Source organism: Trichoderma breve, chromosome 3, assembly GCF_028502605.1.
Source record: "Trichoderma breve strain T069 chromosome 3, whole genome shotgun sequence".
In the NCBI taxonomy this organism is placed as follows: Eukaryota; Fungi; Ascomycota; class Sordariomycetes; order Hypocreales; family Hypocreaceae; genus Trichoderma; species Trichoderma breve.
Window position 1 is genome coordinate 3,336,256 of NC_079234.1, and position 14,870 is coordinate 3,351,125.

Consider the following 14,870-nt stretch of genomic DNA (forward strand, 5'->3'; position numbering starts at 1 on the left):
TCGCCAAACACCGATCCCGACCAGTTGCAGCCAGCCACGTTTGTATCGATTTACTCGCCCTGCTCAGGGAGGGAAGGGCGCTTCAGAACCTCAATGTTGCCTGTAATTTTCACACCATTGAGTTAGCAAGCTGTTGTGATTATAAAACTTCGTGTAATCTTGGAGAGGAGGATGGCTTACGCTGGATGATGCTGAGGCCTTGTCTGTTCTGGCCGTTGGAATCGGTATAAGTGTTGATGGACGCATCGCCCTCGACATAGACCATGGAGCTAGTAATCAAAGTTCAATATCAGCAGCGTTCCTCGTAACAGATATCTTCATCGCCCTTTCGCGACCAAACAGAGAAAAAAGAAGAACAAATAGCATACCCCTTGGGCAGACCCATGATAAACTCCCTGCGGGGACCCTCGACGAAGCCAGTGACGCGGAACCAGCTCGTCTGGCGAGCATCCTTGGGCCCACTGTTGCTCGCGACGGTGTATCTGACGTATTCTTTAAGGCTCTCGCCAGAGCCGGCAGTCATGCCCTCGGGCGAGTCAGCCAAGTGGCCAATGATGGTGATGCGGGCGACGGAGCGAGGCGAGGTGGTGCTAAATGCGCGAGCAGCTCCCGCAGTAGCGACGGTGGCGCGGCGCAGCAAGAAGGACGACATTGTGATGGTAATCGACGCAAAGACGGAAAGTACTGGAGGAAAAAAAAAAGTAGTTATGGAAGGGTAAAGAAGAGCAGCAGCAAGAGGTTTTCGTAGCTTTTGGTTGTTGTTTTTCCGTTTGCTCTTCTCCCTCGTCGAAACGAACGGCCCGCGATAAGATCAAGGACCCACGCCCAAGCTCTCTGAGCAGTGATTGGATGGCGGGGTATTTTTCCGGCCCCCGGTTGTGAGATCAACAACGCCAGAATGCAGAAGCTCCCCTTGCAACAGCTGCAGGGCATGTGGTTCATATGCCTCTAAAGGGATGAATCGCTATATGAGGTAGACCAGCTTACAGTAACATCGTCGGTACCTTGTCCTGTAGCTTCTGGCAGTCGTCACTGCGGGGTGACTAGCCCATTGCTCTGTTTTTAGCATTTTTAGCAGCGGCAGCCAGGTACCCAGCAAGTATCCGGGCTATCAATGTAAGTCAGATCTCACATGTGCAACAACAACAGCAATAGCAACACGTAAATAGTACTCAGCATAGCTCTGCCGCGAATAAGCAGCACAATTTTGTATAAATTGCACATGTAAAGACATTAATAGCATCAAACACGACCTGACCCTAATCCTGCAAATCAAATTCCATCTCCGGCTGCCTACCCGCCTCTCCGGTGAGCCTCCAATCCTCTCTCCACCAAATCCATCACAACAACCCAAACTCAAGTCAACCTTGAAGCCTCCCCCTTGTCACGGCATCAAACAGACTGCCCACCCTCCAAATCCAGCCACAGCCGTCCCTAATCCTCCCCTATTTTTTTCTATTTTTCTCCCACGCCTTGCCTCCAATCCCAAATCCCGGGAGCCGCTGCCGCTGAAGGTGCGGGATGGCGGGCGCACAGACTTTCCCAATCCGGTCGTCAATAGACTCCCAATACGGCTCTCAATAAACGCCTCCAAACTGAGACAAACTTCACAAAACTTGCTTACGCCGTGTGATTGCCCGCGCTGTGATGCTTCATCTCCAGGCGCATGTTAATTAAAAATGTACTTTACTTTGCTTTTTGGCCTGCGCTGTGCAGGCTCGTATCCCCTACAGTGCCTGCTGAGAAACCATCTGCAAGAAAATGAATGGGCTGCTTCGAGCTGGATCTTGAACCTGGTCCTTGATGCCGTGCTTCTCCCCCCTTCGCAGGCTGCCGCTGCAGTTTGCTGTTCTTTTAGCGGTCGATAGTTTTATCTTGGCCAATTGTATGAGCTGATGATTAGGGTTTTCTTTTTTTTTTTTTCAGATGGGCGTTTTTATTACTTTGGGCATTCAGGTCGCTTAGATGCTGTTCGTAATGAAATATCCTTGAGTGCTGCTGCTGTGCCTTATTGTCTTATTGACTGTATAAAAATCAATTGCTCGACTCTCTTTTGTCAACCGTTCACCTTTACACAGTGATGTGTTATTGAACTTGGATTCATCTTTGCAAAGGCTCTTTTTCTTTCGTCTGCTTTCAAAAGTTGTGCGGATTTCTCTTCATCAGCGTCACTCTTCTCCTTCTTCTTCTTCCTCTCTATATATATCACCATCTTCATCAGTATCACCATCTCCATCTCCATCATCTACCACAAGTTTGTTCAACATCACGATATCAACCCATCATCATCATCAATTTCTCCCTCGATCAATCCTGTCATCATGAGTACCACCATCCCCCTCTATCCCATCACCCCTGACTTCTCCATCTTCATGCTTGGTCCACCCCCAACCATCTACACCACTCCCTCCCTCACGGTCAACCTCGTCTGCCGCATCTTCTTCGGCATCCTCGCCAACCTCATCTGCCTCATCCCCCTTCAACTGCTCTACCGCAACGGAGAATTCGCCGCCGTCGTCTTCATCCTCAACATGGAGTTGGAGAACCTGCGCAACATCGTCAATGCTCTCATCTGGCGCAACGACGATGTGGAATCGTGGTGGCCAGGTTACGGTTTGTGTGACGTCGACGGCCACCTGCACAACTTTTGTATCAGTCTCTACGCCACATGCCTGCTGGCCATCATGCGGAACCTGGCCATCCAGGTCGGTAGTCTGAGAGCCAACCCTCCCTCTCGCAGGGAGAAACGAAGACGCAACATCATCCAGGCTCTCATCATATTCCCATTGCCGCTGGTGCAGGTTGCCTGGACGTATCCTCTTGCACAGCAGCGATATTACGTCGGCACCTTGGTTGGGTGTTTCTGGCCGAATGCTTCTGCCTGGCCTACTATCGTCTTCGAAATTCTCCCACAGGCAATTGTGTCTGTTATCACTGCCGGCTATGCGGGTAAGTATAGCAATCAATATCCGAGATACACGGCTCCGGAAACCTTAAGAGTCATCCGCTAACATCTTTCCCAGTCTTCATTTACATACGCTTCCGCCAGATCACAAAGTCAACTCAATCTGCCCTCTCCAGCAACCCCCTTGCTCACGTCCGCAACCAACGAGCCCGCCGCCGTCTCTATCTCATGGTCATCTCCATTCTTATACCCTTCCTTCCTGTCATCCTCGCGCTGGCAGCCATCAACATTGTCAATACTTTGCCATTAGAGCCTTTCGACTTCAAAGCCATCCATAGTAATGATCGATCGGTCCCCTGGAACACTATTATGTATATACCCAGCAGCCAGATAGGATGGATGTTTACGAACATCTGCTACGTACCCATCGTAACAGCGATACCGGTATTCGTCTTCTTCGGCATGACCAAAGACGCCATGAACTGCTATCGAGTTATTCTCTTGTATGTTGGGCTTGGGAAAGTGTTTCCCAGTCTATACGAAGAGTATAATCCTGACTCAAGGGCCCTGGCCTCGATGTCTAACGGTTGTTCAAACAGCAACACGGCATCAACAAGGTAATTACTTTTCAACTAATAGTCTACTACTTCAACCACAGAAAAAGAAATGCTAACCAAGTCGTTACCAGATCCTCCAGAAAGAATCCAGCCTCCTCGGGCGTCCTCTCAAACATTTTGTCCAACCAAACCACATCGTCAGCTCTCCAACAACCTCTTCCCACGGCATCCCTCCCCATACACAACCAAGACGTCCCCATTCAATTGCCTCAGCCAAATCCATTTCTCTTCCGCACCCGCCTCAACTTCTCTCTTCCATTCAGTCTTTCGCTCTTCAAGGTTCCAGAGACAAAGACATCTTCAACTCCACTGGAACCACTCAGTTATCAACCCACTCACCAATCCGCCTGGTCAGACGAGGAAGCCAAGCTCTTTGTCCCTTCTTCAGCTTCTGCTTCGGACGATAGAGGTAACGAAAACGATCATCTTGCCATCACGGCTCTTCCACCAGTGCTAGTACTCGACTCTACACTGGACCGGTCCAATAGCGAAAGGAAACATTAGATGTGTTATTCATATCGCTCTGGTGGCTATGGGTATGAAGAAAAGGAGGTACATTTCTGTTTCCATGAAGCGCAGTCTTTCTAAGCCTTTCAATGTCTTCGCCTGTGTCCTTCCCCCCCGAAAGCATCCAACTCAGGAAACCTCTCTTGATATATACAGTATTATAACACAAGTGTGCAATGGACATAATGAGGAAAGGGAGGAGAGAGCTCAGTCGTATCATATTCACTTGCTTCATTCACGTTTTTAGTTAGCTAGTGTCATGAAAAGGAGGAGCTTGAACACTAACTTATAGTCGCTGGTAGCAATTTACATCTCCTATTTTTCGTCGAATAGTCCCGCTAATTGACTTCTTCATCTTAAACATATTTTTATTACTTTATTGTCTTTTTACTCTTCTCTCTCCATGTTCTAGTACAAGCGAGTGCAATGTAGATAGCCCACGACTACTACCTAGGCCGGGCTCTTATCCGAAGCCATCCCACCAGTATCCCTTTTGTATCCAACCAAAGAAAAAGAAATTGGTATCGCCATTATACGTCTTGATAATCAATTACATCAAACCAAACGAGAATATAAACACAGAATCTGGGTGAAATCCCTCTTGTATGACGCCATATTGGCTCAATATCCGACAACCCCTGATTTCTTTGATCATTTATGCATCTCTTGCAGCACTCTGCATCTTGCGTATGACTTCTCGATGTGCCTCCAGGAGGTCGCCACTCCGCATACGACTGTCAAACATGCGATCATTCCATTCCTTTTGGCGTCTCTGCATCTCCCTCCGCTGCATTTCAGCTTCCTTCTTCTCCATTAGAATAGTGCGCTGCACTTCTATGTCGTCAATAAGAGTAGAAGTCGATGCAAAAGGTGTCTCACGCCCCATGTTGCTGGGTACACCAGGAGTCATAGATTGAAGGTCGTGAGCTATAGACTGTCTGAAGTTGGCAAGCTTTGTCTCTCGAGCTACCCCTGAGACCATAGATTCTCGCTTCGGCTGATGGGAGTTGAACTGCGTATTGCCCGAAACCTCAACACCACTGCTGGTGCGATTCAGTCTAAAATTCGATGGCGGCAGATTTGTCATGCTACTCTGGCGTAGAATTTCTCTCCGTCGATTGAGTGGAAGATCATCAGGGTCGGGACTCAGTACTCGGCTGTATACGGGATAGTTATGGAGCGACTCGGCATCACCAACGGATCCTTGCGTATCTATAGGAAACTCGGACACGTTGTAAACAAGGTTGCCCTGTGACCTACTCCGAAGGACAGATTCTCGTTGACCAAGCAAGGTATTAGGATTAGAAAAGGACACAACGCGAGGCACTATGGGCCGGAAAGGTGTCGAATTCGATTGGACGCGATCTTGTTGCATTGCCTCTTCGGAAATGGGCACACCAGCTGCCTGTACTCCATCCTGTTCTTCGACAATTGGAGCAAATCCTGTGGAAGTACGTTGCAGGGTTGGTGAAGCCGGCTGGAGAGAGGCATCCATGGGGGGCGATCCGGGGCTTCCATTAGGGCTCGCAACATTTGGAGGCACTGCGGTTGATATAACCACATTAGAAAGACGATGCTTCTTTTTGCCGTTTCTGTGGCTCGGCTGAGCAAAAGAGACTTGTGTTGTCTTAGAATTCGATATCTTGGCGGCTGGGGGAGAGATGATCTCGCCAGCGACAGTCTTCTGAAGGTCCTCCACGTCGACATATCTAGGGACCTCTTGAACATCTTGTTCAGATGCATATGGCTCGATGTAGATGGCTTCAGGTTCCGGGGTATCCGCATGGCTGAGATGCTTGGTCCACTCGTTTGTTCTATACGAAAGGGCAACTCTGGACAAAGATTCAGGCAATCGGTCCTTGGTCAGACTAACAAGATTCGAGGTCGCTGAAGAAAGAGATGTGGCTTTTTCAGTGGGCTCAAGCGGCTTTAGAACCTCGGCACCATTGCTTCCAGTTGCTGTAGATTCCTGCTCACGAGGCAGCGAATTTTCTTCGTCAACGTCGGCCGCATTTTCAGTTTTAGCTTCTAAGCCCTCTTTACCCTTTTCCTGGTTCTCATCCATTCCGCTTGGCTCGACATCTTTTTGTTGTAGTTCTGTGTCTGATTTGGGCGCGATATTTTGCTCGGCATCGTTTTGAGATGCCTCATTATCTGCCTCGCCAACATTGTTGTCAGCGGCAATTTCTGTTTCCGTCTTTTCTGGTTCTCCGGTCTCTTCAACATTGCCCAATTCCGCAGCAATCTCAATACTCCTTCTTTGCTCATTGCCAATGACTGAACTATGCGCATCATCATCGCTCGAGCTGTCGTAGTCAACAGTTGCAGCCAGGGACGACTGGTCATCATCGTGGTGGGGAATGACAACCGGCTCAACTAACTCTTCAGTACTTTCGCCAGTCTCTAATTGACGCTCAGAGGAAACATTTTTCTTCTGCTGGGACAAACTTCTCAGAAGCGTGACTGAACCTTGTGAGACCCTCTTGACAAGAGAATCTCGTGGGAGAGATGCGGGTGCGATAGCTTCGTCGTCAGCAAAAGTTGCAACAGAAGATCGGTCGCCAACGGATTTCAAGTCGTCTTCGCTCGGAATCTTGAAGGGCAGGGGTACAACTTCAGGTGCCGTTGTGACGTGCCTCTGTTGAGAGTTACCATCGGCCTCCGAGCTTGCTTGGGAGAGTTGCTTCCCTTTTGCCACATCCCCTTTTGAAGCGGATCTCTCGCCATAGTAAGATACTGCGTCAGATTCTGGGAAAGTTACAACTTTCTCCTTGATCTCATTTTCGTTGTCGTTTGGCGACTCCATTATTTCATCTGCAGCCACTCGCACCATGACCTTGACGCCCTTAGCTTTTTCGGAGTACGCAAGCCCATCTGACCCAGTATGTGCAGCACTTGAGTCTGAAAGGTCTGCCATCTCGATACCATCAGCTTTGAGGCCTGTATAGGCAGATCCAGAGTATCCAGCGGGAGAGCTCTTGCTGTTGCTGGCACCGTCGGTGCCATCCGAGTATTGTGAAGCTGTACTTTTGCTGTTGACCAGGACTCTGCCTGCATAGACCTTTTCCCACTCGACTCGTTCTCTTGCTGCTTGCGCTTCGATGTTGCGACCAACAATCGCTTCTTCCTCCTCCAAGTATCTCCGGCTCTCAGCAAGACTTGCGGCCTTTCTTTCGCGCTTCTCTCGAACCACTTTCCAAAGTTTCACTTGGGAAACGATTCCAATCAAGCAGATTATGATGATGGCTGCAATCTCGACTCGAATGCCTCTGGTGATGGGATAGGTGTCTGCACCGAGGGGGAACAGGTTATCATTGAGATTCCAGATATAGGCCCAGAATTCTTTCAGTCCGGCTCTGCTGTAGCAGTCAATGCCCAAAACAATGGCCGTCGCGCCTCCAAAGGACATCAAGAAAATCATGGCCCAATCCCGAGTATAGCGACTGAAATAAAAACAGAAGCCAACGACAGACATGCAGGAGATGAAAATGGCCCTACCGATCGTATCGTGTATCAAGCCTCCCGGTGCCAAACAGAGGAACCACATACTGAGGCAAAAGCCGCCCAGAGCACACCCCAAACCTTCGGTCAAATCTTTGAAGATCAGTGATGCTCCGCCTAGCGCACAACCAGACAAGGTAACGGCAACGACATATGCTCCCTGAATACCTAGACTGACTGGGACATTCATGATGTAGACGATAAGAACCGAGATTCCAAGTGCAGTGATAAAGGCGGCCGAGAAGAAACAGTTAATCCATCGATTTTTGATGCCTACTAGGGTGTAGACAAGACCGGTGAGCATCAAAATGACGCCGGCAACACCCCATCCTGGAGTTATGGTAGGTTGGATTGGTAGATGGCCGGCCGGGATCGTTGCTAGCACGCTCTATATCAGCACAAACTTCAATCGATAGAGTATAAAGACTTGTTCTCACTGTTAAACAAGGTCGAGCTATTGAGAGGTGCCTCTGGAGCAATCGACGTCGTTGTGATTTGAATTGTCGTCTCCGCAGAGGCAGTTGTCCCGGGAGCCTTTGTGATGGTTGGCTCTTTAGGGCCGTCTGTTTGTTTGTGCTCGTCATCCGGCTTTTTGGTAGCCGAGTGCTGAGAACTTGGCTGTGGGTTGGATAATGACACAGTGGGTGATGAGATGGAATGTTCGTCTCGTCTCAGCGCACGAAAGCCCTGGGCTGTGGCCAATTGAAAACACAAGAGGCATACGAGTGCCTGTAGCCTCACCATCTTCAACATCCTCGCTGTACCAGCCCGATCACGGGTACCGCCAGCGGTAAATGTCGAAACTTCTAGTATCAGAAAAGGCTCCCGCTTATATCTGCCGGCTCACAAAGCATTATCCGAGAGCTACTGGTTGTAGCAATAAGGGTAAGAAAGGATTACTTTGAATGAAGCGAAGGAGCAAATTCACGAAAGAATGTATCGTCAGGTCGGGGTAATTACACGAAAAAGAAAGAAAAACTGCTCCCAGATAGCGCTAATACGCTTGCGAGTTTACACCCAGGTCAAGTTGGCACGGGCTGAGACACGAATGGTAGCGGCGGTAGGGGATTGGTGGAGGAGGACGAAGAGACTGAACAACGATGTCTCATCTGCATCAGGAGGCACAATGGGGGGAGACGGTCAAATAACCATGAAAAAATCGAGCGAGACCTGAAAACACCAAGCGAGAGGAGGGAAAGAATATGGGGCAGAGGCTGGTGGTGGCCAAAAAGCAACGAGCGTCACAATTTTCACTCTCTTCCCCCTCCGGCCCAATAGTTTGGTTTGGTAATACCTGCATGCGGACAGCATCAGTTCCATCGGCACGGCATTTGCCCACATGTCTAGTGCTTGCGGTTCTATCAGCACCTGGTAAGCCTTGGACGTGTGGCACATGCTGGTACCGTACTCGTCAGTTATGGCTCTATTCCCTGTACCTCTGACGAACGGACCCAAAGTCAAACCCGGAATCGCGGGACATGCTCCCAAGGCGGGTCCATCGTGAGAATTGAAAGCTGCTAGTTGCTTCTAGTTGGTTGGATAGCGGGCATCTGCCATGGCGCGTGGCTGTTGGGCCAATTTCCCGGCTGCAGCGGTGGATGCAGGGCTGGTGGAGAGATGAAGTCGAGAGCAGAGGCTCGCAGCTCTGGGCGGTACCACCAAGAAGCGTGACGTCGTGGTGCAGGCGGATGTACTCGTACACTGAGAGGCGTCCGGAGGGAGGACTCGCAGCATTAGGACGCATTAGCTAGCCCCCATCAATGACGCCTGGTGTTGTTCTGGTGTTGTTTGGCGTGAGCAGCTCAGATAAAGACAAGATGATCAATCGGACAAGCTCAGCCTTGGTTGGAATCATAGGTACTGACTCGTATGTACTCAATTGCAGAATGCTCTGTGCCCAAGATTGTAAGAGCAAGAGCGAGCGGGCGCGCAAGGGCCAGATGCGGCTTCGGCAGAGATGCATGCAGGAACCTGGCCGATCTCATTGCATCAGGTACCCGCAAGTACCTCCACTGCCCCATGCTACCGCAAGCTCTACCGCAGGTGCTGGGGCACTAATGGTAGTAGTGGCTCCAGTGGTACCTGAGCTGTGCTGCTCCAGCCGGCCCAGGGGCAGGAAAGAGCTCTGGCCGGGCGGGGTTGTTCAGCTACTGCCCCTTGCGCCAAAAGAACGCCAAGGCTGGCAGGAAAGCCGGGCGCGGTGCCATCCGCTTTCAGCCAGCCAAGCCAGAAGCTAAAATGCCGTGTGATGCGCCACCCAATTGGAACTGCTGCAGTATTTGGCTGGGTTCGACAGAAGAATTGGTGAGGTCGTGGCAGACACTCATTTGTCAGTCCATGATATTTGACTGTTCATCCCTCACTCTCACTCAGAAGAGAATCAGGATGCATACAGTATTACAAGCTGCTTGGTACTGGGCAAGCCAGTCAGTGCTTGACGAGGCATAGATCAGCTCGTTTGACTCGCACCACCAACAGCGCCATCTCGTCATCCATTACCCAAATCGAGGCCCAGCAGTGCTCGTTACAGGGCGCCGCAGTAGTACGAGGGCTGGAAGCCTCAACTCATTGTGTCACTAAAGGCCAACCGCCCAGACGGCTAAATTCTCGACTGCGTCGTCTTCTCCCCTGCTGTACGGAGCATTCGCCGGAGAATTCCATGGGTATTGGTACGGTTTATTTCTGGATACACCAACTGAGTCCAACCAAAAGTGATCCGTGTACCCGAGATCTCCGGTCTCATTTCCCCCAAGTCAAGATCTCAGGTGCTCTGTCTACCTATCAAACTGTGCCTGGCATGACATTGGCCTCTCTTCAATCCACGCAAGAGACAGCTCAGTACCTATTACCGGGCAGCAGCCCAAGTGTCTATCGTGTTCCGTATCTCATGATGCTTTCCCTTGCATATGGTGAATGACCAGCCATTGGTTCGCTCCCGGATCCTACAAATTGCTGCAAGTACCCCGTATTCTGTACTGCTAGCAAAAAGCAAAAATGAAGCTGAAATCCTCCCTTGCACCGCATCCCTACGCAAAGGACGCCACTGATGCATCATCCTGTTAGTACGGAGAGATGCACTCTGGACGAGCCAAAGAGCGCCTTTCTCACTGAATATCCTGGCATCGCGATTGGGGGCGGGGAAGCCGCTGACCACCCATGGTCTTGGAAGTGGCCGGTTGCGAAACACTGCAATGCAAGGTTCAAGAGTTGTCGAGTTGTCTGACCAGGCATTTCCTTGTCTTGTCGGATGTGGTGGCATCCAAGGCTCATCACGTCTCCAGCGGCTACGGAGCCCCGATAACGCCAACTGAATCCTGATTCACACTGTTACATCGCAGACAGACATGTTGACCGCTGTATGTCTGTCCACGAATGTCTCTCCGCCACTGCTTGCTAGAGAATCACCACCTGCACGGTTCACCATTTTCTTCAGTGTACACTGAAAGATCGCATGTACTACGTATGCTCTAGAAAAATCCCAGCCACGCACAGCCGATCGTGCCCATCGCCACTCGTTCCCCCCCCCCTACGAAACCAAGCATATCCCTTGCATGATACGATGTTGGCATGCAGGAGAAGCATGAACAATCATCTTCTGCAGCCAGGGATATACAGAGCACATGCACGGAAGAACCAGTTCTCTTCTGGCAACACATGAAAAGCAGCGACACTATCAGCCATGGACTACTCCGTATGAGTCCTGGTGCAACTTCAAACTTTCGGGCCCAGGACACAACCAGCGTTCATTCATGCAATCCCTTGCGCCACGCTACATTGTGTTCTGAAATTAAAAGATCCACTCCGCTGGCGTGACTCGATGTCGACATATGACTGGCTCGTTGTGGTGCACAATACAACTGAACCTCTTCCCACGTTCAGGCCCGTACCTCCCATGAAACCCGTTTTATTTTCGCGATCTTGCAGCAGCAAATCGGCCTGTTTAAACTTTGGTCGGTTCATCAGTGATCACTTTGGGTGCACATCTCCGTCGATAGTGAAACCTTACCATGCGCGGCCTAATGGGAATTGTGCCACGCTGTATTTACTCCACTTACAAGCAGCTCAACGATACACATACCGTTTTCATCTTCCAGCTTTACCTGCTATAGTGGAAGACGCGAAAAGTGTGGACTGCACCACATGCTTTTTTCTTCACAGCATCAAAGTCGTGTTCTGGCCCTGAAGCAGTGTCAACATGCCACAAAACATTTAGTTGGCTCTGGCGGCGAGGCAACGCCTACTCTTGAGAGAAATGGCTTACGAGTCCGTTCGGTAGTATATCATCCATTTGCGTTTAAAGAAAGTCAGTCTAAGAACTGCACGTGGTACTCGGAAAACACAGAAATACGCATTGCATCTGAATGCATATTCGTATCAGCAAGCTTCGCCAAATAAAAGAGGGGAGGGGAAATGCTATGACGCGTTGTTGTTGATCGACCAGAGCTAATCCCATCGTTCGTCGATACATGGCGCTAGAAAAAGCTCAACTCCAAGCTCGCTCGAAGTGCATGGTGGTACATAATTTCACCTGGCCGCTTGGCATTACAATAATAAACAATCAATAAACGTCTCGTGACATGCAAGAGTTTAAAACTCAAAGAACATTGCAATTTCCGCTCCTGGAGTGACGATGAGCTGAGGCGCCTCACCTGACATATGAAGCCATCGCCGTGTGGTAGCACTACCTTCTCGTGCCCCCGTCCCCTCCCCGAATGTTGAGCCGAAAAGCTGGTTTGGATAACCTGAAAGGGAGTTTTCAGGAACACGTGAACACGTGCATTACCCGATCATGATTTGTATTGTTTTTTTTTTTTTTTTAGTCGATAAGCTTGAGCCGTATGATATCTGACAGTTAGTTCTGAGGGCCGCTCCGATGATTTGCGATACACGCTCGAGATCGCCGGGAGCTTCATTTGAGCTGAGAGGGGCTTGTGGGGAAATGAAAACGAGTCAACGCCACAAGCGAAGCACCCGTAAATAATTAAGTTGATAGTAAATATCCAAATATGCAGGCGATGAAGTTTATTCCAGCTGGAAATTAAAGGCCGCTCATCAATCATCACTTTGCAGGGTAAGCGTTTCAGGATCAAACTCTATTGCAGTAGTGATGATTCCAAGAGGCAATGCTATCAGGTAAGGTATCTCCTTTAATGATGTACATGGTAATAACAATAATATCCATCGTGATTCAAATACAGCCGTTGGCCAGTCTGCTGTACCAATTTGCTTGCTAATAACGAAAACATTAACAAGCCCAAAACAAAACCCCAGCAGAATAAGCAACATGAAGTGAAAAAGGTATCATCTCTTGATTATTCTCGGCGGCACTCGATCGCCGTTATATTTTACCGACACTGGTGGCTTCCCCGGCTTGCTCCGCGGTGCCCGAAGGTTGGCAGATGGCTGTTTATTTCTGTTTGCAAATGCAACTATGGGCTTCAACGGCAGGGCGAGTATCTCCAGGAAAACCTTGAAAGGAAACGTCGCTGCCGTCACGATCAATTTCCATGCCCACGGGAGCCAATTGCTTCGTTGATTCGATTGCTTTGCTGCCGCTGCCGCCAAGGATATGGCGTCCTCCAGCTTTGCGTGCATTTGAGAGAACCTAGCCTCTGTTTGTAGCTGCAGGAGCGTTGCCTTCTTCTCATATCGCCTTACGGCTCGATTCAGAGCATCCAGTTCTGGCTGGATAGCATTCCTGACGTCTCGACTAACCGTCGCTGTGGTCGTACCCAGGGACTCTCCGTGCCCAGCGATCACGTTGCCTTGAGACGTTGAAAGAGTCTCAAGCCTTTCTAACCTTCTGAGCATCTCCTCAAGTAGCGTTTCGGTGCCAACTCGTTGACCAAACGGACTTTCTTGCACTATTTTCTGAAGGTGCAGCGTCCGAGACTGGACCAGCGTGATTATATGTGACAATACACGCAGCTCAGCTGCCATGAGGAAAATCGTCAAGTTGAAGTTGGAAACGAGCCCCTCAGATGGTCGGCTCAGCTGCCCTCTGATATAATGTAGGAGGTATGCGCTAAGCATCGGTAATACGAAGCATGATGCGAGAGCAAGACCTTCGTGGCGATATAGCTCCTTGAGAGCGGCCTGTTGCTGTTCTGTTACCACCTTCTCTCTTGTCTCTCTCTTTTCTGAGTTGAAATTATCTGCTTTATCTCCCTCTCGCTCTTCAGGGACGTCGTCCAAGGGTGTGCTAGTACTCGGAGCCTTGGCCTGAGAATCGAGATCGCTGTCCGTTTCAAGCGCGATATTAATCGATTGCTCTTCAAAGGTACGGACTTCCTGCGCGGCATGATACCATTGCCTACAACAAAGTATGAGCTTGGTTATTATGTTTCCCACCATATAGAGCGTGGTAGACGCGATAGTGGTGCTGCTACATACCAAGGCTGCGTCACCGACCAATGAAGGAAGATGGCGGCGAGGCCCAAGAGCATAATGTCGGTGACGACGGAGGTGCCATTCTGAAATAGAACGCCGGCGATGGCGGGCAATAATGCAAAGGCCAGCGACAGAGATGCTAACGGCGATGAATCGTGATGGGATACCTCGCCGTGAGCGTGCGGCCGGGGGTTGAGGATGTCGCGTGCCTCATTTAGGCTGTAATCCGAAAAGTTGGAGCTCCTGCGCGGAGGCGCCTCGGAGGAGGAATCTGAAGAAAAGTGCCGCGACATGGAGCCAAATCGCATCGAAGGCTCGTCTAGAGTTTTGACACGGCGGATGGAGTGTCCAGGAGGAGCGTTGCTGGCGTTTCCGACACCGTGGCCGAGGCTGATGCCGGAGCTTGCGGCGAGTCCGGGCCGAGCTGAGGATGAAGCGGTCGAGGCCTGACGGCCGTCGTCTGGCATTGCTGCCGCCGACATGGTTTAGGATATGCACGATCGTGCAGGATGGATGTCAGCAGAGGATCATTGGACGAGTGGCAGGGAGGAGAGGGAGAGATGGAGTGGTGGGCAGACACGCAGCGTCCAGTCGTTACGTCAACTGGAATTCGAGGCCGGGCTGCTGTTAGCGGGTGTCAGTGGATGCTCCAGCGCTCTTCCCTGCTAATGGCTAGCGCTCCCGCATGGCTGGGCGGGCTAGAATCTGGGGTACAGCGGGCTTGTGCTGATTTTGGCAGTTTTGACGTAGTGGCGGGCTGCGGGCAGCAAAAATGTCACCGGCTGATAGCGGTACCTTAATATATCAATAGCATTGATACAAGGTCCAATGATAAGGTATGGCTGGATAAGAAGGTGTGATGTTTTGATGTGTTGATGCATCTTAATCTTTGATAGTTCTCCCATGAATTGATAAGAGATCCATTTACGCATGGTTTCCCGCAGTGATAT

At 50.2% G+C, this 14,870-nt stretch overlaps 4 protein-coding genes across 4 annotated transcripts; 1 reads left to right on the plus strand and 3 right to left on the minus strand.

The window, feature by feature from the left end:
- Nucleotides 1–50: 50 nt before the first annotated feature.
- On the minus strand, nt 51–652 carry T069G_05408 (single-strand binding protein family domain-containing protein; the record flags this gene model as incomplete). Its single annotated transcript, XM_056172618.1, has 3 exons — nt 51–100; nt 181–269; nt 369–652. 3 exons carry the CDS (start codon nt 650–652, stop codon nt 51–53), a joined length of 423 nt encoding a protein of 140 aa, XP_056029476.1.
- A 1,669-nt stretch (nt 653–2,321) lies between these two features.
- On the plus strand, nt 2,322–4,026 carry T069G_05409 (pheromone A receptor domain-containing protein; the record flags this gene model as incomplete). Its single annotated transcript, XM_056172619.1, has 4 exons — nt 2,322–2,949; nt 3,024–3,408; nt 3,505–3,522; nt 3,594–4,026. 4 exons carry the CDS (start codon nt 2,322–2,324, stop codon nt 4,024–4,026), a joined length of 1,464 nt encoding a protein of 487 aa, XP_056029477.1.
- A 658-nt stretch (nt 4,027–4,684) lies between these two features.
- On the minus strand, nt 4,685–8,283 carry T069G_05410 (uncharacterized protein; the record flags this gene model as incomplete). Its single annotated transcript, XM_056172620.1, has 5 exons — nt 4,685–4,863; nt 4,909–5,916; nt 5,974–6,463; nt 6,509–7,908; nt 7,968–8,283. 5 exons carry the CDS (start codon nt 8,281–8,283, stop codon nt 4,685–4,687), a joined length of 3,393 nt encoding a protein of 1,130 aa, XP_056029478.1.
- Nucleotides 8,284–12,831: 4,548 nt separating this feature from the next.
- T069G_05411 (uncharacterized protein) lies at nt 12,832–14,387 on the minus strand (the record flags this gene model as incomplete). The annotated part of the gene is made up of 3 exons (XM_056172621.1): nt 12,832–13,752; nt 13,819–13,843; nt 13,924–14,387. The coding sequence occupies 3 exons, from the start codon at nt 14,385–14,387 to the stop codon at nt 12,832–12,834; spliced, it is 1,410 nt and encodes a 469-aa protein (XP_056029479.1).
- Nucleotides 14,388–14,870: the final 483 nt, after the last annotated feature.